Source organism: Carcharhinus amblyrhynchos, chromosome 29, assembly GCF_965287045.1.
Source record: "Carcharhinus amblyrhynchos chromosome 29, sCarAmb.v2.hapA, whole genome shotgun sequence".
Taxonomy (NCBI): domain Eukaryota; kingdom Metazoa; phylum Chordata; class Chondrichthyes; order Carcharhiniformes; family Carcharhinidae; genus Carcharhinus; species Carcharhinus amblyrhynchos.
This window is the reverse complement of record NC_137352.1, coordinates 325,271-351,393: the sequence shown is the minus strand read 5'-3', so window position 1 is coordinate 351,393 and position 26,123 is coordinate 325,271. Positions and strand designations below refer to the sequence as shown.

The following is a 26,123-nucleotide window of genomic DNA, read 5'->3' as shown; positions in this document are numbered from 1 at the left end:
TCAGCCAGTAATTAGGCAACTAGGAGGCGAGTTTGAGAACCTGTATTAAGTTTCTCTTACCTTTCAAGGGTGAGCCCTGTGGCCCTGTAGAAATGTGGATGCCAATGCCCATTCCTCGTCGATATGGGAAGTTTTCTGGGCTGTACTTCTCACAAATTACCTCAACAAAGCTACGTCCACGGGTCTGACTCATCTTCCAAATGGTAACAGTAATCTGCAGATTGTAAGGACGCAAGACAGTGTGTTAAAGATACCTTTATCCAAATTGGTTAATGAACCAGAGGCACAGCTCTGGAGTCAAAAATACCTATTTAAAATGCTACATGTTGATGTTACGTGTGACTGGATGTAAGCTACATGCATTAATTAAAATGTTAAATGTCATGCAATCTGTCCTATGAACTCAAAGGCGTTAAATTAGAGATCAAGTACAGAATTTCTAACCACCAACTGTGCAGTGCAGATCCTTAGCAATAATGCTGATTATGCTCTCTTTCACATACTGTAGGATTCCATAATAAAAACTCACTGGATACATTTTACTTTAATTGTGGATATCAAATGGGAAAGTTTTACAGTTTCAAACAAGCATTATAAATGTGAGCAATTTATTTCACTATCTGCAAGTAGAAAGTAAGAAAAAATGTGAAACAACTAACTGCAGTCAGCCCATTTTGAATTCTGACAGGGGAATCCCATGCGACAAAAGCTGGCAAATCAAGTGACAATACAAAGAGCAAGAAACCTACACCTGTGTGAAGCTTGCACATTCTCCCCATGTCTGTGCGGGTTAGGTTGATTGGCTATGCTAAATTGACCCTGGTGTCAGAGGGATTAGCAGGGTAAATATGTGGGGTTATGGGAACAGGAACTGGGCGGGCCAAATGGCCTCCTTCTGCATTGTAGAAATTCTATGATTCTAAGTGCAGCTAAGGTTTACCAGCCTGACTCTGGGGATGGCAGGACTGAAGTATGAGGAGAAATTGACTAGGTTAGGATTGTCTTCGCTGGAGTTCGGACAAATGAGAGGGGGATCTCAGAAACTTATAAAATTCTAACAGCACTCAACTGGGTAGATGCAGGGAGGATGTTCCCAATGGTGGGAGAGTCCAGAACCAGGGGTCCCAGTCTGAAGATTGAAGGTAGACCATTTAGGATGAAGGCAAAGAGACATTTCTTCACCCAAAGAGTGATGAGCCTGTGAAATCATAGAAAGTCATTGATGCCAAAACATTGAATGTATAAGAGGTGGCTGGATATAGCACTTGGGGCGAATGGGATCAAAGGTTACGGGGAAAAAGCAGGATTAAGCTATTGAGTTGGATGATCAGCCACGATCATAATGAATTGTGGAGCAGGCTCGAAGGGCCAAATGGCCTCCACCTATTCCTATCTATGTTTCTATGTTTACATGGATCAGTTAAAATGTTAACTGTTATGCAATCTGTCCTATGAACTCAAAGGCATTAAATTAGAGATCAAGCACAGAATTTCTAACCACCAACTGTGCAGTGCAGATCCTTAGCAATAATGCTGATTATGCTCTCTTTCACACATTGCAGGATCCTGTAATGGAAACAATTGTTACTGGATACATTTTATTTTGATTGTGCATAGTAACTTTATTGCAATGTTAATGTAAGCCTACTTTTGACACCAATAAATGAACTGAAAACTGTGGTCATGACGACAAATTACTACGACATTACCGTAGAATCACCAGTGCAGAAAGAGGTAATCTGGCCCATCGAGTCCGCACCCACTCTTTGAAAGAGCATCCTACCCAGGCCTTCACCTCCATCTTATAAGCCTACATATATACCATTGCTATTTCACCTAACACATCCTTAGACTGTGGGAAGAAACCGGATCACCCAGAGGAAATCCACATAGACACAGGAGAACATGAAAACTCCACAGTCACTCAAGGCTAGAATTAAACCCGGGTCCCTGGCGCTGTGAGGCACTAATTATTGTGTAGCCTTCATACATAAGATCAATAATATTTTAGACAGTATTATGTGCCATTAATCATTATACACAGTCAGTAAGAATTGTATTGTACATGATGTTTAGGAATCTGGCTGTCCTTGACCCTAGAAGTACAATTTAGTTCTTCAGCAGACACTTCTCTCGGAACAAATACTTTCATGTGGTAAAGTAGCAAAGGCACAATAATCAGGCAACTCAGATTCAACTAAGAATTCTGTAGTAGTACTTACAGCACTAGGGACTAAAGGAATTGGTACTTCTGGAGATGACTGAGAAATTACTTTGAGGTGACATCAATTGGTCAGCATAGTGTCACCAAACTAGTTCATCTTTGGTTTGAACTATGTAAGTAATTGGACCTGTTTTTGCTGAAACAATGACTGGCACCCATTTCCCACTCCTGACATAATTACATGCTAACAATGCTCGATCTCCTTCTTGAAATGAGTATTGTTTCGCCCTCACTTCTCATCTGGCAACTTGAGACTGTTGTCGGCGCTCTACTATCGGAGGCTTCTGGTATAATAACAAATGAAATGCGCTTCGATTTTCTCAAGTGTACTGACGCAGGTGAACTCTGGGAGTTGTATTTCTATAAGATGCAAAAAAGCTAATCATACGATACCAGAATGGACCTTGCTCTCTTAAAACTTTTGAAGAATGTTTCAAGGATTGAACAACTCAGCTAATCCACCAGTTGATGGATAAGGTGCAGATGGTATAAGCTGCAAACTATTTACTTTGAGATAATCCTCAAACTCTTGAAGCAAATTGTGAACCATTATTGCTAACAATCTGTTCTGGTTTACCAAATCTTTCTAAAAATGTGTCAAGTTTTTCAATGGTTCATTCAGATACAGTAGATCTCAGGATAATTTCTGGTCACTTTAATTATGCATAAATGACTAAGAACATGTAACTCTCAAATGGACTAGCAAAATCTACATTCAATCATTGCCATGGCATTTTATCCACTCTCAAGGTTGTAAATGAAACAGCAGTCGTGTACATCCTATTCATGCACAGCTTGACACTTCAATCCGCACATCTAGACCCAGCCACCAAAATTAACTATGTGCTAATTCCTTCATTCAGACTATACCAGGATGTCTTTCACACAGACTAGGAGGAAGGATCACTCAGATTCCCCACAATAGACAACTCAAGCTTTGACACATACATGTACGATGCACTCCAGCTATTGTTCCTTTCAATAAAATATCCATGACTTTCCCCATCACAGAATTATTTTTGATGTGTCTTTGAATTGAGAAGCAGTCATAGGCAAATGATCTACTAGTGAAACATAGGGTATCAGCAAAACTAGTCACCAACTGCCAATCCGAATAGCACCCATTGACACCCATTCTCTGCCTCCTATTTGACAGTCAATCCCCTATCCACGCTAACACCTTACCCCCAACTCCATGCCCCCTAACCTTCTGTAACAACCTTTTGTGCTGCACCTTATCAAACGCCTTCTGAAAATCAAGAAACACCACATCCACCGGTTTCCGTCCATCCACCGCACTAGACACATCCTCATAGAATTCTAATAAATTCGTCAGACACGATTTCCCCTTAATGAATTCATGCTGAGTCTGCTCTATCAAACAATTCTTCTCAAGATGCCTCGCTATTTCCTCTGATGACGGATTCAAGCATTTTTCCTACAACAGACGTTAAACTAACTGGCCTACAATTCCCTACCTTTTGCCTGCTACCCTTTTTAAACAGCGGCGTAACATTAGCCGTTTTCCAATCTTCCGGAATCCAGCGAGGTTTGGAAAATAATCACTAAGGCATCCACTATTACCTCCGCCATTTCCTTCAGAACCCTGGGATGCATTCCATCCGGTCCTGGGGACTTGTCCACCATCAGTCCCACTAGTCTGTCGAGCACTACCTCTCTAGTGACAATGATCTCATTCAGGCCCTCAACTCCTACCATCTTTCCATCGTTAACACCTGGCAAACTATTCGCGTCCTCCTCCGTGAAGACCGAAGCAAAAAACTTATTCAAGGCCTCAGCCATTTCCTCATCTCCCACCACTAAATCCCCCCTCTCATCCTCTAAGGGTCCAACATTCACCCTAGCCAGCCTCCTCCTTTTTATATATTTATAAAAACTCTTACTATCCTTTTTTATATTTAGCGCTAGCCTAGATTCATAGTCTATCCTTCATCAACTTCTTCGTCATTCTTTGTTGATATTTAAACCTCTCCCAATCCTCTTCTCGCCCACTACTTTTAGCCACTCTAAACGCATCAGCTTTTAATTTAATACACTCCTTTATCTCCTTTGTTATCCACAGCCGATTATCTCTTCTCCTATGATCCTTCTTTACCACCGGAATAAATTTCTGCTGAGCACCAAGAAAGATCTCCTTAAAGATCCTCCACTGTTCCTCAGCTGACCTACCTCCCAATCTGCGCCCCTAACCTACATTCGCCAATTCCTCTCTCATCCTATCGTACTCCCCTCTGTTCAAACAAAGGACATAGGTCCGGGAACCCACTTTCTCCTCCTCCACCTGCATCAAAAACTCCCACCATACTATGATCACTCTTCCCAAGCGAATCCCTCACAACAAGGTCCCTAATTCTATCTGCCTCATTACATAACACCAGATCTAAGACAGCTCGCTCCCTCGTCGGCTCCAGCACACACTGTTCAAGGAAACTATCCCGGCAGCATTCTAAGAACTCTTCCTCAAGCCCACCGCGTCCAACATGGGTCCACCAATCAATATGTAGATTGAAATCCCCCATAATTATCGTCGTTCCATTCCTGCACGCAGCATTTATTTGCGCGTTTATAGCCCACCCCACCTCCAGGTCATTATTTCAGGGCCTATAGACCACACCCACCAGCGTCTTCCGCCTCTTGCTGTTCCTTATCTCCACCCACAACGATTCCACCTTCTGCTGTTTGGCGCCTATATCATCCCTTACTACCACCCTGATACTATCCTTAATCAGCAGAGCTACCCCTCCCCCTTTTTCCTCCCGTCTATCCTTCCTAAACACTTGATACCCCTGGGCATTCAGCTCCCAGTCCCTGTCACCTTGCAACCATGTCTCTGCAGTGGCCACCAGATCATATCCATTTGTGCTAATCTGCACCACCAGCTCATTCACTTTGTTCCGAATGCTTCGTGCATTCAGATAAAGTGCCTTCATCCCAGCCTTCACCTGGATCCTATTTGAAGGAATGCTACCAACCTTACTCATGCCCCCTACTCCCTTTATTATTGGGACATCCTTGACCTCTTCCCGTACCTGTACCCTCTCCTTTACTTTAGACACTGTAATTTCCCAGCTTTTCATACACCCTCTCCAGATCCTCAGTTCGCATTTTGCCTATGTTGTTGGCACCCACATGTACCACAACGACCGGATTCTCACCTTCCCACTCCAGGTTCCTCTGCAGCCCAGATGTGACATCCTGGACCCGAGCACCGGGCAGACAACACACCCTTCTGTGTTCTTTATCATTGTGACAAAAGACAGTGTCTATACCCTTAACCACACTATCCCTAATTATCACTACATTCCCTTTTACCTTCTCTTTGTCTATGTCCTGTTAATTACTATTAATAACATGGCCCAAATACAGGACAGGTGTCTCGAGAAAGTCACACTTTTCTTTCTTGACACGCAGACCATACGCTCAAAAATGTTCCAATGCTGCTTCTAAATTGTTCGAATGCTCCTGTTCACTGGACCTTAAATTAGAATATCATCCAGGTAACATTGTACACCAGACACCAGTTTAAAAATCTGATCCACTGATCTTTGGAATGAGGTTAGTGTGGATGTTTTTCCAAAAGGCAATCTTGAAAAAGACCAGTATTGCTGATGATAAGCTGAAAATATCAGCGATGATTCATTTTCTAAATTGAAAGAACACATGGATCCTCAATGAACTCCCATTTTTCTTGCAGGCACGAGTGACTCAAGACTGCTCATTATACTTTTCTATTCTCTTCCCAGTATTCCCTTTTTTATCCTGGAGACTGTTGACTTGATTTTCAGACTGTCCCAATTGTACATCAAAACATCCCTTCTTTTGATATATACCAAACACTGCTCGGAATCTCACATTTCTCTGATCAGAAAAAAACCCTCTTTTTAAACCACACAGAGCTTTCACCCTTTTTCAACTGCATAGTCAGTCTCCTGCTCCACCGCTACACACTGTGGGCCCTGCAGCTTACAAGGAGTCTACTCAATTTCTTTTCCCAGTAAGAAACATGATATTTCCTTGATTTCTTACTTGCACTTCCTTCATTGGCACTTCAATCTTGAATCTGACATTGATTTTCTGCAGTCTTCTAATATTCAAAGTGCGAGGACCCATAACATTTAATTTCTACTTAGGATCCTTTCTTGGTATTCTCGACAAAACAAAATCCAACTTGATGCCAATTTTCTTTTAGCAATGTCCTAATTATGTTAGGAATTGTCATTTTTAAACAGAGAGAAAGATTATTTGCACATGCAAATTCAAAATAACAATAGATTTGCAGGAGTTGCTGCCTGTACAGAGCAGAAAATGAAACTAAGGCAGAAGCCTGGGAAACATCCCAATGACATGACATTTCCATCAAATCATGCCACCGACTTTTAAAGCAATTATGCAACAAAAATATATAACAATATCTAACTTCCCTTAATATTCATCTTTCGTATTCCCGTCGAATTCTGTGTAGCAAGTTCCAAATTCTCACTACTTTTCAGATGAAGTAGTTTCTCCTGAATTCAGTGAAATAGAAACAAGGAGCAGGTCAAGGTCATTCAGCCCTTTCGAGTCTGCTCTGCCTGCCATTTAATAAGATAATGACAGATTTGATAGTAATTTCGAATGTGTTTCCCATCTACTCCTGATAACCTATCATCCCCTTGTTTACCAAGAATCTATCCACCTCTGCCTTAAAAATATTCAGACACTGCTTTCACCACTCATCAGGAAGAGTTCCAAAGAATCTCACCCTCTCATGAAATAAATTTGTCTTATTTCCGTTTTAAATGGGTAACTCATTTTTAAACAATGACACCTAGTTCTTCTAGATTTTCCCACATGGGAGAAATCCACATCCACTCTGTCAAGACCTCGCCCTCAGTGAAATAAAATCACCTCGTCCAATTTAAACGGCTAACCCTTTATTCTTAAAAGAGTGATCCCCTAATTCTCAATCTTCCTACATCCTCTGTACTTCCGTCCCGTCATGACCCCTCCAGACCCTATATGTTTCAATCAAGTAGCCTCTTATTCTTCTGGACCCCAGCAGATACAAGCCAAGCTTGTCCACCCTTTCCTCATAAGACAACCTACCCATTTCAGGTATCGTCTCCAAACTGCTTCCAACATATTTACAACTTTGTTTAAATAAAATGACCAATACTGTACACAGTACTCATCTCACTAGTGCCCTGTATCATTGAAGCATAACCTTCATAGCGAGGGGGATTGAATATAAAAGTAGGGAAGTCTTGCTGCAGCTGTATAGGGCAGCAGTGAGGCCGCAGCTGGAGTACTGTGTGCAGTTTTGGGCGCCACACCCGCGCAAAGATATATTGGCCTTGGAGGGAGTGCAGAGGTGGTTTACTAGGCTGATACCGGAGTTGAGGGGGTTGAGCTATGAGGAGAGGCTGAATAAACTAGGCTTGTACTCGTTAGAGTTTAGAAGAATGAGGGGAGATCTCATTGAGACGTATAAGATGATGAATGGGATGGATAGGATAGAGGTGGAGAGACTCTTCCCGCTCAAAAAAGACAGTAGGACTAGGGGGCACAGCCTCAAGATAAAGGGGAGGCGGTTTAGAACGGAGTTGAGGAGGAACTTCTTCACTCAAAGGGTGGTGAATCTCTGGAATTCTCTGCCCGTTGAAGTGGTGGAGGCTGCCTCGCTCAATATTTTTAAGACGCGGGTTGATGGGTTTTTGATAAGAGAGGGGATTAAGGGTTATGGGGAGAGGGCGGGAAAGTGGAACTGAGCCACGACAGATCAGCCATGATCTTATTGAATGGCGGGGCAGGCTCGAAGGGCTAGATGGCGTAGTCCTGCTCCTATTTCTTATGTTCTTATATTTCTGTATTCAATTCCATTCACCGTAAGTCATAATTCGAATAATTCTACAAGCTTTCCCTATTACGTGCTGTACTTACACACTAGTCCTTTTTGTGATTATGTACAAGGACACCCAGAACCCTCTGCAATCTCTCATTATTTAGCAGCTTTCTCTCCCTGCCTCCATTCTTCACAGAATTGTAACAGGTTGGGAAGCCATTTGACCCATTGTGTCTTCACCAGCTCTCCAGGTGAACATTGTGATTTAAGTGCCATTTCACTACTTTTTCCACACACAAAGTAATCAGTTAAGGTCCTCTTGAAATGCCTCAAATGAACTTGCTTCTTTCAGAGAGTTGGTGCGGACTTGGTGAGTCGAATGGCCTCCTTCATCACTATAGGGATTCTATGGTTGCTCTCTGTGTGGTTGTTGGCGAATCTCAGATGTCTGCTTTTTAGTATTTCCTGCAACCTTTGGTATCTTTGTGTTTGAGCATCAGTGGTTGCCTTAACCAGAGTTGTAATGATCTGAAGACGTTGACTCGGTGCACAATTCGCAATTGAGGTGCTGTTTTCCCCAATTCATTTGGTTAGTGTCAAAGTTCCAGAAGGTTATCTATCCGCTCAGCTGGATTAGGATTCGTCAGTTCTGCCTCTGGCAGATTTGCTCTTGTCGCCAAATGTTCATCAACATGCCCCCTCCATATTACATCATTTCCGGTTTACACCATGGGCCACCTGGTTCATTAATGTCCTTTAGGGAAAGAAATCTGCATCCTTACCTGGTCTGGTCTACATGTGACTCCAGAGCCACAGCAATGTGGTTGACTCTCAACTGCCCTCCAAGGGCAAATAGGAATAGGCAATAAATGCTATGATGTGGAGATGCCGATGTTGGACTGGGGTAAACACAGTAAGAAGTCTCACAACACCAGGTTAAAGTCCAACAGGTTTATTTGATAGCAAAAGCCAGTAGCTTTCAGAGCACTGTCCTTTAATTCACCTGATGAAATATTTCAACTTGTTTGCCCACCATTTGACCTGATCCTGCTGCTTTTTCTCAACAATTTCCTTTGATTTGGGTGGTTTTAGCCAATCGAATTTAGCCATTAACAATGCTGGAAAAACTTGGGCTGTTAAGTGTGCAGTATTCCTGAATGCGAATCGACTCAAACGTCAATGAAACTTGTTCTTTAGTTAACATTAATGAATGTTTCATTGTCGGTACAAAATGCTCTTTCAGCCCATTTGTGGTAGGATAAGGAGCTGATTGGATATGTTGAATTCAGTTCTCCTTCAAATTGTCCATGAACTCTTGACATACAATCTGTGCATACTTGCTTTTGGCTTTATTGCACTGTGTGCAGTTTTGGTCGCCGCATTTACGCAAGGATATTTTGGCCTTGGAGGGAGTGCAGAGGTTTACTAGGCTGACGCCGGAGTTGAGGGGGTTGAGCTATGAGGAGAGGCTGAATAAACTAGGCCTGTACTCGTTAGAGTTTAGAAGAATGAGGGGAGATCTCATTGAGACATATATGATGATGAATGGGATGGATAGGATAGAGGTGGAGAGACTCTTCCCGCTCAGAAAGGACAGTAGGACTAGGGGGCATAGCCTCAAGATAAAGAGAGGGCGGTTTAGAACAGAGTTGAGGAGGAACTTCTTCACTCAAAGGGTGGTGAATCTCTGGAATTCTCTGCCCATTGAGGTGGTGGAGGCTGCCTCGCTAAATATTTTTAAGACGCGGGTTGATGGGTTTTTGATAAGCGAGGGGATTAAGGGTTACGGGGAGAGGGCGGGAAAGTGGAACTGAGCCACGACAGATCAGCCATGATCTTATTGAATGGCGGGGCAGGCTCGAAGGGCTAGATGGCCTAACTCCTGCTCCTATTTCTTATGTTCTTAATCTCTTGGTGCGAAAGCTATTGTCTTGTCCTGACCTGTGGACATTGTGGGAAACCATCACCATAAAGTGCTGAATCACATGCCAGCCGCAGGGATAAATTTTGATCAAAATGAGTCAGGACTTCCGATTTGAGTAGCGCCTTTGGCTTGCACGAACACATTCTCACATTGATTCATACATCTCCAATTTTTATTTTCACATAGTAAATTGTGCAAGGGTTTTTAAATAGTCCCTGGATTAGGAACAAACTTTCCATAGTAATTTAGTAAACCTAAGATAGATCAAAGTTGTCTGACATTTTGAGGTGCGGATGCCTCGATAATAACTTCTGACTTTTGAAGGCAACTTAAGCAGTCCCTCGATTATCAACCAAATACTCAGTTGACAACTGGAAGTCACATGTGTCTTCCTGGGCTTTTAATCCATAATTTTCTAATCTCTGGAATATGGCATCCAGATGGCAGAGATATTCTTCCTCCCTCTTCCCAGTAACCAAGATGCCATCCAAGTAACATTGGATACCGTTTAATTTGTTTAAGATTTGATCCATTGCTCGTTGGAACAATGCTGGTGCCAAATGGTATCAAAATAACCAAGAGCTGTTGACAATCCCGATCCATATTCATTTGAAGATATGTTTGGCTGAAGTCAGAGTGTTGACCTCCAGCCAACCCAGCAAATAACCCTAAATCAGGGCTAGCAGGTTTTGCTCTGCATACAGTACAAGATTCATAGAGACTTTAATGTTGCCACAAATGCATACAGGTGTGGCTTTTCTCATCACAGGTACAATCAGCTTGGCCCAGTCACTTATGTTAATGAATCTGAGGACTCCCATTCTGACCAGCAATTCTACTTTTGCCTCTACCTTCAGTCTGATTGCATACAGCACTGACCTAACCTTTGAGCGTCTTGCTTGACTTTGTTCTTTGATCTTCGGTTTTACTGAGATATCCTCCATGCTTCTCAGGGCGTTTTTCTGGTTGGAGATCAGTGACTAGTGGTGTGCCTCAGGAATCAGTATTGGGACCGCAACTGTTTATGATTTATATAGATGATTTGGAGATCAAGTGTAGTGTGTCAAAATTCACAGATGACACTAAAATGGGTGGAAGAGCAAAGTGTGCAGGGGACACAAAGTCTGCAAAGGGATATAGATAATCTAAGTGAGTGGGCGAGGGTCTGGCAGATGGAGTACAATGTTGGTAAATGTGAGGTCATTCATTTTGGTAGGAATAACAGCAAAATGGACTATTATTTAAATGGTAAAAAATTGCAGCATGCTACTGTGCAGAGGATTTAGGTGTCCTTGTGCAGGAATCTCAAGAGTTGGTCTGCAGGTGCAGCAGGTAACTAAGGCAACAAATGGAATGTTGTCCTTCATTGCTAGAGGGATAGAGTTTAAAAACAGTGAGATTACGTTGCAGCTGTATAAGGTGCTGGTGAAGCCACACCTGGAGTACTGTGTACAGTTTTGGTTTTCTTACTTGACAAAGGATATACTGGCACTGGAGGAGGTACACAGGAGATTCACTAGGTTGATTCCGGAGTTGAGATCGTTGACTGGGGAGAGACTGAGTAGACTGGGGCTATACTCATCGGAATTCAAAGAATGAGGGGAGATCTTGTAGAAACATATAAAATTACGAAGGGAAAAGATAGAAGCAGGGAAGTTGTTTCCACTGGCAGGTGAAACTAGAACTGGGGGCATAGCCTCAAAATAAGGGGAAGCAGATTTAGGACTGAGCAGAGGAGGAGCTTCTTCACATAAAGGGTTGTGAATCTATGGAATTCCCTGCCCAGTGAAGCAGTTGAGGCTACCTCATTGAATGTTTTTAAGGCAAGGGTAGATACATTTTTTGAACAGTAAAGGAATTAAGGGTTATGGTGAGCAGGCAGGTAAGAGGAGCAGAGTCCGCAAAAAGATCAGCCATGATCTTATTGAATGACGGAGCAGGCTTGAGGGGTCAGATGGCTCCTAGTTCTTACGTTTTTGGGAGATTTTGGGCAGACCAGATTCAGAATGTCATGGGATTTATCTCAGCCCAATTTAATCTGATCTTTTCTACCCGAGATCATCCCATCAGTACCAGATAATTTCCTCTGACTATGTGCAAGGACAAATCTGCCACCTGCTCATTTAATTACATTGTTACATCAATACGGCTCCTCAGCGGAAGCACTTCGCCAGTGAGAGTTTTTAAACAGTATCTTGGAGAGTTGCAGAGTAACGTCAGAGTTTTTCCTGATAAACAATCTCTGGTACCCGAGAGACTGATGCCCTGGTGTCCATCTCATTTTCACAGGCTGATCATCCAGTAATGGAGTGACCCAATATTGGTTTGTTGCACCGGCAATAGCTAGTACATTTAGTGACAGTTCATCTTCAGACTGAGAATTCAGTTCCTTCTCACATCCTTTTTGTATCACGTAGTCATTTTTTCTTTGATTTAGCTTGCCATTTGTTTCATTTGGCTCTTTCTTTCTGCAACTTCTAACTGAAGCTTGTTTCTTTTTCCAATATGCACGTTCAATGCAGCTCTTTCTGCCACAATTTCCGTACATGACGATTTTGCACCAGTCTGTTGCTGATGCCCGATTTTTGCATACCTACAGCAACTGAGAGTTTGTTTGTATTCAGTTTCAGCCGACATCTCGTGAATTCTTATGCTTGAACTCAATTGTTGAGCTTCTTTGACTATTAATTGCATGGATACAGCAGCTTCCAAAGGTCGGATTGCTTTTGGTTAACAGCAGCTTTTGGATAGCCTCACTCAAACCACAAACTAACCTCTGCTGGTATCGTTTAACATATCCCCAAAGTTGCAACGTTGAGCTAGGGTAGCTACAAACTGTGTGATCGATTCAACTTCTTCTTGGTGGCGCTTATGAAACCTAAACCTTTCTGTGATGACTAGAATAATGGCCCTGCAAAATTTCTACTAATTCCTCATATGTTTTTGTGCCTCCCTTCTCTGGATGTACCAGACTCCGAAGGAGGTTAAACGATTCCCCTAAGAATTATGCTCAGGACCGTTGGGACTTTTACTTCTGCTGCTATCTTGTTGGTTTGAACAAAATAGTCAAATCATTATATATAATGAGCTCTGTATTCTCAAACAGTCCTATGGTGCTAAAAACTCCTGCTTTTTCCTCAAATGGAAAAACTTGTATGTGCACAATGTGCCTTGAATTTTTAGCACTATCTTTCCTTTCTCTCAAAACATGGCACGACAAAGAAAAATACAGCACAGGAACAGGCCCTTCAGCCCTCCAAGCCTATGCCAAGCACTCTGCAAGAAAAACTTAACCCACACATCTCTCTTTAACTTTCTCTCTCTCACTTTGAACCTCTGCCCCCTTGTAATTGACACTTCCAATTGCTGATGAAGGCAACCATGCCATATGGCTTCTTAACCACCTTGGCCACCAGTGTGGCCCCTTCTCGGCCACTGTGGACCTGCAACCCAGATCCCTCTGTACATTAATATTCTTAAGAGTTCTGCCATTTACAGTGTAATTCACACCGAAAGTTGATCCTCCAAATTGCATCACCTCGGATTTGTCTGGCTTAAACTCAAACTGCCATTTCCATCTCCAAGTCTCCAATCTATCTACATCCTGTTGTATTTTCTGACAATTTCCACCCACCCCATTATCAGCGGCTCTGCCAAGCTTTGTGTCATGCGCAAGCTTACGAATCAAACGACCTACATTTTCCTCTCAATCATTTGTCATATGTATAAGTCCTCCTCTACTCACTCCCTGCCCCCTTACCCCCACATCACTCCCCCCACATCCACCTAACCCCCAAACCCTCCCCCCATCCCTTACTCGAACATCCCTTATCTCCCACCCCTTGTCCCTCCATCCCTTACTCCCTCACACTCCCCCCATTCTCCCTCCTTACTTCCATCAATCTCCATTCCCCCCTCTCCATTCCCCCGCATCCACTCCTCCCACCCCCCTCTTCCCCCCTACCCCCCGCCCCCTCTCCCCCCACCCCTACCCCCGTCCCCCCGACCCCAACCCCCGTCCCCCCGACCCTCCCACCCCCACCCCCGTCCCCCACCCCCGACCCTCCCACCCCCACCCCCACCCCCGTCCCCGTCCCCCACCCCCGACCCTCCCACCCCCACCCCCCTTCCCCTGTCCCCCCCCACCCCCCTTCCCCTTCCCCCCCCCCCACCCCCCTTCCCCTTCCCCCCCCCCCCACCCCCCTTCCCCCCCCCCCCCCCCCCACCCCCCTTCCCCTTCCCCCCCCCCCCCACCCCCCTTCCCCTTCCCCCCCCCCCCACCCCCCTTCCCCCCCCCCCCACCCCCCTTCCCCTTCCCCCCCCCCCCACCCCCCTTCCCCTTCCCACCCCCCCACCCCCCTTCCCCTTCCCCCCCCCCCCACCCCCCTTCCCCTTCCCCCCCCACCCCCCTTCCCCTTCCCCTGTCCCCCCCCACCCCCCTTCCCCTTCCCCTTCCCCTGTCCCCCCTCCCTCTCTCCTCCCCGCCCCTCTCTCCCTGATCTCTCTCCACAGGCTCTGTGCTCGGCGACAAGGACACAGGCCTGGTGTTGGGGTACGGCAGGCGGGGGTGTATAAGGCACGGACTCACCCTCACTCTCCCGCTTCCGGCCCCGGTTTGTTTTGCTGCCGACAGCCACGGCGGGATCGCGCTTCCCGGGAGCGCGCCGGGGTGACGTCACAACGTCCTTGCCGGCACGTGAGGGGCGTAATCCGCGGCACGTGACATGCATTGCGGCGTCACCATAGCAACAGAGGCCTAGCTTACAGCGTCCACTGACACCGCGCCCTGTTGCTCGTAATGGAGTATACACACAGCTACAGCTAGCTCAAGTGCAGGCTGCTTTGCCGAAGCAGCGGGAAGTGTAAACAGAGTCAATGGGTGGGATGCTGGTTTGTGCTACATTCACGATCTTTTGTAGTTCCTTGCGGTCTTGGGCGGAACAGGAGTCACACCAAGCTGTGGTACAACCAGAAAGAATGCTTTCTGTGCGACATCTGTAAAAGTTGGTGAGAGTTGTGACAGATATGCCAAATTTCCTCAGTCTTCTGAGAAAGTAGAGGCGCTGATGTGTCGTCTTAACTATCGTGTCAACGTGGGGGAGCAGAACAGGTTGTATTTGGACACCCAGAAACTTGAAGCTCTCGACCTTTTTTGCATTGTCCCCATTGATGTAGACAGGGGCATGTTCTCCTTTACGTTTGCTGAAGCCGATGACAATCTCCTTCGTTTTGTTGACGTTGAGAGAGAGATTATCGTTGCTTGCACCGGTTCACCAAATTCTCTGTCTTATTTTCTCTGTCTCGTCATGGAACACCACAGCACAAACAGGCCCTTCGGCCCACAAGTTGCGCCGATCACATCCATACCTACCAGGTCATAGAACTATCTGTAACTCTCAATCCCACTAGATCCCATATACTCATCCGGAAGTCTTTTAAAAGACCCCAGCGAGTTCGCCTCTACCACCACCGACGGCAGCCGATTCCACTCACTCACCACCCTCTGAGTGAAAAACTTACCCCTGACGTCTTCTCTGTACTTGCTTCCCAGCACCTTAAACCTGTGTCTTCTCGTAGCGACCATTTCAGCCCTGGGAAATAGCCTCTGAGAATCCACCCTATCTATTCCTCTCAACATTTTATAAGCCTCTAACAGGTCACCTCTCAACCTTCGTCTCTCCAGGGAGAAGAGACCTAGCTCTCTCAACCTATCTTCATAAGGTATGCCACCCAATCCGGGCAACATCCTTGTAAATCTCCTCTGCACCCTCTCAATAGCTTCCACATCCTTCCTGTAGTGAGGTGACCAGAACTGCGCACAGTATTCCAAGTGGGGTCTGACAAGGGTCTTATAAAGTTGCAGCATTACCTCCTGACTCCTAATCTCAATCCCTCGATTAATGAAGGCCAGTACGCCGTACGCCTTCTTGACCACATCCTCCACCTGCGAGGCCGATTTAAGAGTCCTATGGACCCGGACCCCAAGATCCTTCTGCTCCTCAACACTGCTAAGACTCCTACCCTTGATATTGTACTCCTTCATCCCATTGGTCCTGCCAAAATGGACCGCTACAAATTTATCTGCGTTGAAGTCATTGTTTGAGTTCTGACCCACTACGGTGGTGTCATCAGCAAACTTGAAAATTGAGTTGGAAGGGAATTTGGCCACACAGTCACAGGTGTACAAGGAGTATAGTAGGAGGCTGAGAACACATCCTTGTGTTCCACCGATGCTGAGGATTATTGTGGAGAAGGTGTTGTTGCCTATTCTTACTGATTGAGGTCTGTGGGTTAAGAATCTAGGATCCAGCTGCAGAGGGAGATGCCGAGCCCCTCCACTGAGTCTAGAGATAAGTTTCATGGGAATAATGGTGTTGAAGGCTGAGCTGTAGTAAACAAAAAGGAGTCTAACATAGCTGTCTTTGTTTATCTAGGTTTGCACAGTAAAAAGTCTCACAAAACCAGGTTAAAGTCCAACAGGTTTATTTGGCAGCACAAGCTTTCGGAGTCTCACTCCATCATCAGGTGAGTGAGACTTGTGTTCACAAACAGGGCATATACAGACAAATTCAATTTACAAGATCATGGCTGGAATGTGAGTCTTTATAGGTAATCAAGTCTTAAAGGTAGAGACAATGTGAGTACACAGAGGGCCAAGCACAAGTTGGAGGTTAGAACATAAGAACATAAGAAATAGGAGCAGGAGTAGGCCATCTAACCCTTCGAGCCTGCCCCGCCATTCAATAAGATCATGGCTGATCTGTCGTGGCTCAGTTCCACATTCCCGCCCTCTCTCCATAACCCTTAATCCCCTCTCTTATCAAAAACCCATCAACCCGCGTCTTAAAAATATTTAGCGAGGTAGCCTCCACCACTTCAACGGGCAGAGAATTCCAGAGATACACCACCCTTTGAGTGAAGAAGTTCCTCCTCAACTCCGTTCTAAACCGCCCCCCCTTTATCTTGAGGCTGTGCCCCCTAGTCCTACTGTCTTTTTTTGAGCGGGAAGAGTCTCTCCACCTCTATCCTATCCATCCCATTCATCATTTTATACGTCTCAATGAGATCTCCCCTCATTCTTCTAAACTCTAACGAGTACAAGCGTAATTTATTCAGCCTCTCCTCATAGCTCAACCCCCTCAACTCCGGAACCAGCCTAGTAAACCTCCTCTGCACTCCCTCCAAGGCCAAAATATCCTTGTGTAAGTACGGCACCCAAAACTGCACACAGTACTCCAGCTGCGGCCTCACCAATGCCCTATATAGCCTCAGCAAGACCTCCCTACTTTTATATTCAATCCCCCTTGCTATGAAGGCCAGCATCCCATTCGCCTTCCTGACCACCTGCAAGCTGGGTTTTTGCGACTCATGCACAAGGACCCCGAGGTCCCTCTGCACTGTCGCCTGCTGCAGTTTTTCTCCACGTAAGTAATAATCCTTCCTACCGTTATTCCGACCAAAGTGGACTACCTCGCACTTGCCAACATTAAATTCCATTTGCCAGTTCCTGGCCCATTCGCCCAGCCTATCTAGATTCTTCTGCAGACTCTCCACACCCTCCGCACAATTTGCCTTTCCACCAATCTTGGTGTCATCAGCAAATTTCGACACCATACACTCAGTTCCCCTTCCAGATCATCTATATAAATGGTAAATAGCTGAGGCCCCAGCACCGACCCCTGAGGCACTCCACTAGTCACCATCCGCCAATCCGAATAGCACCCATTGACCCTCACTCTCTGCCTCCTATTTGACAACCAGTCCTCTATCCACGCTAACACCCTACCCCCAACTCCATGTCCCCTGACCTTCTGCAATAACCTCTTGTGAGGTACCTTGTCAAACGCCTTCTGAAAATCAAGAAAGACCACATACACCGGCTCTCCTCTATCCACCGCCCTAGACACATCCTCATAGAACTCCAGTAAATTTGTCAGACACGACTTCCCCTTAACGAAACCGTGCTGCGTCTGCTCTATCAAGCAATTCCCCTCAAGATGCCTCGCTATTTCCTCCTTGATGACGGATTCTAACATTTTACCTACAACAGACGTTAAACTAACCGGCCTATAATTCCCCGCCTTTTGCCTGGCACCCTTCTTAAACAACGGCGTAACATTAGCTGTTTTCCAATCTTCCGGCACTTCCCCGGAATCCAGCGACGTCTGGAAAATAACCACCAAGGCATCCACTATCACCTCCGCCATTTCTTTCAGAACCCTCGGATGCATTCCATCCGGTCCTGGGGACTTGTCCACAATCAGCCCCTCCAGTCTGTCGAGCACCACCTCTCTAGTAACAGCCGAGGCATAGGATAAGAGGAGGGAGGTTATTATGGAGCTGTATAAAGCACTTATTGGGCCACAGCTACAGTGCTGCACAAAGATCTGGTTGTCACATTACAAGAAGCCTGTGAGCTCCTCTATATCGCCATCTAGCAAGATTCCCCTGTTTGGAGCACTAGGTTGTGTAGGGCATAGCAAGCCACGATGATGCCCTCAGAGAACTCTACTGGATACAGTACAGGGTGCATGGTAGCACAGTGGTTAGCATTGCTGCTTCACAGCGCCAGGGACCTGGGTTCGATTCCTGGCTTTGGTCGCTGTCTGAGGAATTTGCACGTTCGCCTGTGTCTGCATGGGTTTCCTCTCACATTCTGAATGATGTGCTGGTTAAATGCATCGACCTGAACAGGCACTGGACTGTGGTGACTAAGGGAATTTCATAGTAATTTCATTGCAGTGTTAATGTAAGCATTACTTGTGACTAATAAATAAATGTTAAACTTTAGTATAGCCTGACCTGTCCAGACACAGGTGTTACATATCTTTTGCTGGTGACCTTTGCCACTGAGGAGCCAACCCTAGATGTGCTGACGACCTTAAACGTCTGTAGCACCTGTGATAATCTCAAGATGCATGATTTGTTGGCGCTTCCAGGGTATCTTGCATATTCCTGCATATCTTACTTGTGGTGATTGCAGAGCAATTCCATAATGAAAGAGTGGAAGGCAGGAAGATCTTAAATCCACATGAGTGCAGCCAATGTCACCCTGCACTTGTGAGAATCTGGAGATGGCCCATTGTTCTGGCAGCCTGGCTGGCATCATTGAAAGAACATGACACATAGTTATGAGTCTCGCTAAGTAAGATGTCTGTAACTTCCTGTATGCATTTATGAGTAGGTATTGAGAAATCCTGTAGGGATCCCTAACAGAGCCTTGGAATGAGCCACTGGCAAAGAAGTTCAGAATGGCAGTGACTTTGAGAGTCACGAAGACCTCCCAGTCTCTGCAGCACCAACTCTTTTCGGAGAATGTGGCAGATGTGATCCAACACATCTGTCCATGGCATTGACTTTCTCTCATCTGGAGGTATGAGAAATGTCTTCTGTATACTCTTGGTCTTGATGTGGAGATGCCGGCGTTGGACTGGGATAAACACAGTAAGAAGTCTCACAACACCAATTTAAAGTCCAACAGGTTTATTTGGTAGTAAAAGCCACAAGCTTTCGAGCACTTGCTGCTCCTTCGTCAGGTGAGTCGGGAGTTCTATTCACAAACAAGGCATATAAAGACACAAACTCAATTTACTAAATAGTTGGAATGCGAGTCTTTACAGGTAATCAAGTCTTAAAGGTACAGACTACGTGAGTGGAGAGAGCATTAAGCACAGGTTAAAGAGATGTATGTTGTCTCCAGACTGGACAGTTAGTGAGATTTTGCAAGCCCAGGCAAGTTGTGGGAGTCACAAATAGTGTGACATGAACCCAAGATCCCGGCTGAGGCCGTCCTCGTGTGTGGAACTTGGCAATTAGTCTCTGCTCAGCAACTCTGCGTTGTTGTGTGTCATGAAGGCCACCTTGTAGAACGCTTACCCAAAGATCAGAGGCTGAATGCCCATGACCACTGAAGTGTTCCCCAACAGGAAGAGAACACTCTTGCCTGGTGATTGTCGAGCGGTGTTCATTCATCCGTTGTCGTAGTGTCTGCATGGTCTCCCCAATATACCATGTCTCGGGACATCCTTTCCTGCAGCGTTTTAGGTAGGCAACGTTGGCCGAGTTGCAAGAGTATGTACTGTGTACCTGATGGATGGTGTTCTCACGTGAGATGATGGCATCTGTCCGATGATCCGGCACGTCTTGCAGAGGTTGCTGTGGCAGGGTTGTGTGGTGTCGTGATCACTGTTCTCCTGAAGGCTGGGTAGTTTGGTGCAGTAAAAAGTCTGACAACACCAGGTTTTAGTCCAACCGATTTATTTGATAGTTTGGTGCAGCCAGTGGTCTGTTTGAGGTTGTGTGGTTGTTTGAAGGCAAGGAGTGGGGGTGTGGGAATGGCCTTGGCGAGTTGTTTGTCTTCATCAATGACATGTTGAAGAGTCCAGAAAAGATGTTGTAGCTTCTCCGCTCCAGGGAGGTACTGGACAACGAAGGGTACTCTGTCTGCCATGTCCCATGTTTGTCTTCTGAGGAGGTCGGTGCGTTTTTTCACTGTGGCACATTGGAACTGTCGATCAATGAGTCGAGCACCATATCCTGTTCTTGTGAGGGCACCTTTCAATGTCTGGAGGTGTCTGTTGCGATCCTCCTCATCTGAGCAGATCCTGTGTACGTGGAGGGCTTGCCGATAGGGGATGGCTTCTTTAATAGTTTAGGGTGGAAGTTGGAAAAGTGGAGTGTCGTGAGGTTATCTGTGGGCTTGCGGTACAGTGAAGCGCTGAGGTGACCGTCCTTAATGGAAATGCACGTGTCCAAGAATGCATTCTGGAGTCTTCAACGTGTCATTGATGAAGACGAACATCTAGCCAAGGCCATCCCCACACCCCGACTTCTTGCCTTCAAACAACCGCACAACCTCAAACAGACCATTGTCAGTAGCAAACTACCCAGCCTTCAGGAGAACAGTGACCACAACACCACACAACCCTGCCACAGCAACCTCTGCAAGACGTGCCGGATATCGATACAGATGCCATCATCTCACGTGTGAACACCATCCACCATGTACGTGGTACATACTGTTGGAACTCGGCCTACGTTGTCTACCTGATATGCTGCAGGAAAGGATGTCCCGAGGCATGGTACACTGGGAAGACCATGCAGACGCTACGACAATGGATGAATGGATACCGCTCGACAATCACTAGGCAAGAGTGCTCTCTTCCTGTTGGGGAACATTTCAGCGGTCACGGGCATTCGGCCTCTAATCTTTGGGTTCTCCAAGGCGGCCTTCACGACATATGATAACACAGAATCACTGAGCAGAGACCGATAGCCAAGTTACACATACATGAGGACAGCCTCAACCGGGATCTTGGGTTTATGTTACACTATCTGTAACCCCCCCCAACAACTTGTCTGGGCTTGCAAAATCTCACTAACTATCCTGTCTGGAGACAATACACCCCTCTTTAATCTGTGCTTAAAACTCTCTCCACTCACATTGTCAGTACCTTTTACGATTTGATTACCTGTGAAGGCTTGCATTCAATTATTATTTTGTAAATTGAGTTTGTGTCTTTATATGACCTGTTTGTGAATAGAACTGCCACTCACCTAATGAAGGGGGAGCAAGTGCTCCGAAAGATAGTGGTTTTTGCTACAAAACAAACCTGTTAGACTTTAACCTGGTGTTGTGAGACTTCTTACTGGGTTTATCCCAGTCCAACAAAGGCATCTCCACATCATGACTACCCTTGATATTGATGATCCCCATGAAGTTCTGATCCTGCCCCACCTTGAGACTTATTACACTGACCTACAAAGAAGTGTGTTACCCTCCCGCTATTGAGATCATTATGTGCCCACCTCTACAATACCTCTTTCTCATCTACAGACTGCAGATTGTCCCTGACAATGGAGATGCCATCTGCAGTGCAGTATGAAACCAGAAAGCTCCAGGACTGACATGTGAGGGACTGACCTCACTCTGTGTACACCATGCTGGGCATGACTGATGCACAACTGACGCAGTCCTTCACCCTCCCCCCAGAACTGGGACAAGTTCAGTTATTCCAAATAGAGTCCTCTACGTAGTGGCACCGAGCTACAGGACTGTCTATGCATTCTGGCCCTGATGAATTCTTGTGTTCTTATCCAGGCTGTATGTGCTTTTGGACCTTGAATAAATACTCCCCTCCCCAGTCTTCCCCCTACCAGTCAACCCTTTGTCCTTGTAGTCTGATGGATATTCATGTTGTTGTTCGTCCATCGTCATCGATGAGGACCTCGACACCAATAGTCATTTTGAGGCTGGTTGCGGTGTGTCCGAAGATGACTGATCAGGCCAATTCGGGCACGGAATGTCCTGGTACACATTGGACAGACTTGTGTAGACACTGTACTTGTTGCGCTGGTGGCTCTGGACTTGCGCAGGTTGTGCTCAAGTTGCGCTTCAGCAATACACCTTGCTTCGTGAGCTTGACAGCCTTTGTGGATGAGGCAGCGCCAGATAGGGCACTTTTGTGCCAGCGTTTCCCAGCTGGTCGTGTCAATGTCAAGCGACTTTGTGTGTGTCTTTGAAATGTTTCTTCTGCTCTTCATGCGCGCGTCTTCCAGCAGAGAGTTCCCCAAAAAGGAGCTGCTTGGGTATGCGCTCGTCTGACATATGGATGACATGATCTGCCCACCAGGTCTGCGCTCTCATCAGTGGCGTGTGGACTGTTGGTAGACTTGCTCTAGAGAGAACTTCAGTGTCTGGTACTTTGTCTTGCCAACGGATGCGTAATATTCTGCGAAGACAAGTCATGTGGAAATGATTGAGCTGTCTTGCATGCCTTCGATACACAGTCCACGTTTCACAGACATACAGGAGGGTAGTGAGTACCGCGGTGCTGTAGACCTTCAGTTTTGTTGCTGGGCTGATTCTTCAACGTTCCCATACAGTGGAGCGCAGTCTACCAAAAGCAGAACTTTCCTTTGCTATTCTGCAGTTAACTTCTGCATCAGTAGTCACTGCTTGGGAGAGGATGCTGCCAAGATAAGTGAACTGGTCCACTGCCTGTAGTTTCTGCCCTTTGATTGTGATTATGGGTTCTGTGTCCGGTGCATGAAGAGCAGGCTGGTGCATGACTTTGGTCTTTTTAATGTTGATGGTGAGTCCAAAGTTGTCACAAGCCGTGGAAAATTTGTTCATACTGACTTGCATCTCTGGCTCTGAGCCAGCATACAGGGCGCAGTCGTCGGCAAAGAGGAAATCTCTCAGAACAGTCTCTTTCATTTTGGTAATAGCTTGAAGTCTTCTCAGGTTGAAAAGCTTCCCATCCACTCTGTACTTGAGGCTGATTCCAGCAACACTGTTCTGGAAGGCATCATTCAGCATGGCAGTAAACATCATGCTGAACAGTGTGGGTGTGAGCACACAACCCTATTTGACGCCATTGGTGACTGGGAATGCCTCAGAGGATTCTCCGCCATCCAGTACTGTGGCCATCATGGAACTGGCGTACCATCTGAATGAAGTTGTGGGGGCAGCCAAACTTTGACATGATTCTCCACAGGCCTTGTCGGCTTACAGTATCGAAGGCTTTCGCGAGGTCAACAAAGGTTGTGTAGAGCTTGCAATTCTGCTCCTGACACTTCTCCTGAAGTTGGCGCGCAGCAAAAATCATGTCAGTAGTTCCACGACCTTTGCGGAAGCCACACTGTGACTCTGGAAGCATGCCCAGGTCCAACTGAGTGACAAGATGATTTAGCAGGACTCTTGCGAGGTTTTTCCTGTGATGGAGAGCAGCGAGATTCTTCGGTGGTTGTCACATACTTGCCGATTGACCTTCCTCTTGTAGAGGTGTACAATGAAAGCATCTTTAAGTTCCTGAGGAATGGACGCTTGCTTCCAAAAGGACTGGAACAACTCGGTGAGCTTCTTGATAAGCGCAGGACCAGCAGCTTTATAGATCTCTGTGGGTATGGCATCTGCCCCTGGGACTTTGCCACTGGATAGCTGGCTGACAGCTTTTGTGACTTCGGCAACTACCAGTGGGTCATTCATGGCGCTATTGATATCAACCTGGGGAATCCTATCTATTGCCTCATCGTTAATAGATGACGGTCGGTTGAGGACGGCTTCAGTGTTCAGCCCATCTCTGCAGGATCTGAGCCTTCTCTGTAATGAGAGTTGTACCATCTGTAGTCAGGAGGGGAGAAGTCCCGAGACATTGAGGTCCATAGAGAGTGTTGAGGGCTTCATAGAACTGTCTCAAGTCATTTCTGTCAGCATATCCCTGTATTTCATCTGCCTTGGCGCTTAGCCAGGCATCCTGCATTTTACGCAGTTTATTTTGGACTGTCCTGCGAGCACTGGTAAAAGCATTTTTCTTGGAAGCTGAAGATGGGTTCTGACAGGATGAAGACGGTGCTTTTCAACAAGTAGAGCCTGTCTCTCCTTATCATTCTCATCAAACCAATCATGGATATTCATAAAGATACCAGTAAAGCCCGATGGTTAAAAGAGTTAACTCTGCATCAGGCTAAGGACTGTGGGAGCAGCAAAGGACAGGATGTACAGCAATGAACGAACAAAAGAATTGATTGGATAGTGGCTGTTGCTGTACCTGTTATGTTCCTGAGAGAATTATGACTTCCTGACAGAGGCACGACTCTCAGTATTCGTGACCAAAAAAGCAGTGATTGATTAGTGCCTGTTCTTGGAGTATGTGACTAGAAGCACGATCTGTACCAGCAGGATTTCTATAAGAAGAGACACAAGACATGGGCCGCAGTAGCGCGAGGTCAACCACCGTCAAAGCAAGACCCTGAGCCTGGGATTCAGAGACGTCGGAACAAAACCCATCAGCAGGGAATCTGATCAGTTTGCCACTCCACTGGTAGTTTTTCTAAGTCCAATTCATGAGTTTAGCTATTCATGAAGTTTTGATACCTTTTGAATCCTTGTGTGTATAATGGAGTAAGTCAGAGGTTAAATACTTTGTGTATAATGAAGTTTGATACCTGGTGTAATTTTGTAGTAACTTGTTACAGTATAATAAAGATTTGTGGTAGAATAATTCTAAAGTTTGAGTGTCTTTGTCCATGGCATCAGTTGATTCGAGTTGGAGGGCAACACCCATTAGCTCCTTCCTTTGCCTCGGTCTTGTTTCATACTGCCCCAGTCAAGCCTTTGCTCTCCAGTCCCTTCGATCACCCTGTTCCCTCAAGTCTTACCACTGGTGTGGAAGAGTGAGCCTTGGCTCTGAAGCACTTGAGCTCTTGTCTGTAAAGCTTGGATTGGAATTGCAACAGCCATGAGCGCAATGCATTGATGGGCGAATATACTCAACATCATGGGTGAAATGCACATTGCCAGTTCCACATTACTTTTATCCAGTTGTGAATCATACTGGTCTAATTAGCCTCTGGAGTGGGAATTGATTCTGGTGAACAGGAGTTTTAATGAGTAATCATGACATTTAAATACATGCAAATGTGATTCTCTACATAGCCTACTCAATCCGCCATAAAAGTCAGGAGTGGACAATTGCAATCTATTTTTACACCAGTGGGGTGCTCAGTTTTGGACGACCACCAAGTATTTCTGTCCTGCCTGCTATGATGCCCACAATAGGCACTTCTGGAAAATCCATCCAGAGTATTGGTTGAGTTCATCAAAATGTTCTCTCTACTGAGCACTGGCTGCCTTCCTTTCCTTGATGGGCACTCCTCCAAGCTTTGCTCTCAGCAAGCTGAGTCCTTGAGTGCTTGGGACATGAATTGTCTTCAAAGCACTGAAGAGATCATGCGTGCCTTTGGTATCTGCAAATTGTTGGATCTCCTGTACTCTTTCTATCATGATTTGTTTTTTAAGTGTCGGGTTTAATGCTTTACTGTTGCTTTGCCATCTGTGGGACCGCTGCTTTTTCCAAGGTATGGTGAATTCTCCAGTCTATGAAAGCTTTGCACTTGCAATCAATAGGTTCTGTATCCCATGTTTTTGATGCACCAGTCAAAAGATTTCCTGGTAGATAGACCAAGCATCTTTTTACAGAGGTGGACTTTTATAGAGTTGACTAGCCAGGAAAATATTGTTGTTGCTCCTGATGGCTGGAGGTTGAGAAGTTGGCAGTGAGGTACTGACCGAGGAAGGACCACCTTACAGGGACCTTTAAGGCCTTCAATGTTAATTTTTTTTGCAGCAT

General features: G+C 45.7%; 1 protein-coding gene and 1 pseudogene across 2 annotated transcripts in view; both read right to left on the bottom strand.

Annotated features, from left to right (window-relative positions):
* The window catches only part of LOC145359960 (tubulin-specific chaperone cofactor E-like protein), a 125,189-nt gene extending 110,524 nt beyond the window's left edge, over window positions 1-14,665 (bottom strand). The window contains exons 1-3 of one of the 2 annotated variants that reach the window (XM_080214852.1): window positions 14,579-14,607; window positions 1,070-1,198; window positions 61-214 (exon numbers count right to left, since the gene is read on the bottom strand). In XM_080214852.1, the coding sequence (XP_080070978.1) occupies window positions 61-214; window positions 1,070-1,174 (259 nt within the window). In that variant the 5' untranslated portion in view covers window positions 1,175-1,198; window positions 14,579-14,607. Of the gene's footprint in view, window positions 1-60; window positions 215-1,069; window positions 1,199-14,578 lie in introns of both variants that reach the window. The other variant, XM_080214853.1, reaches the window with a different exon arrangement.
* Window positions 13,889-14,720, bottom strand: LOC145359769 (uncharacterized; annotated as a pseudogene).
* Window positions 14,721-26,123: the final 11,403 nt, after the last annotated feature.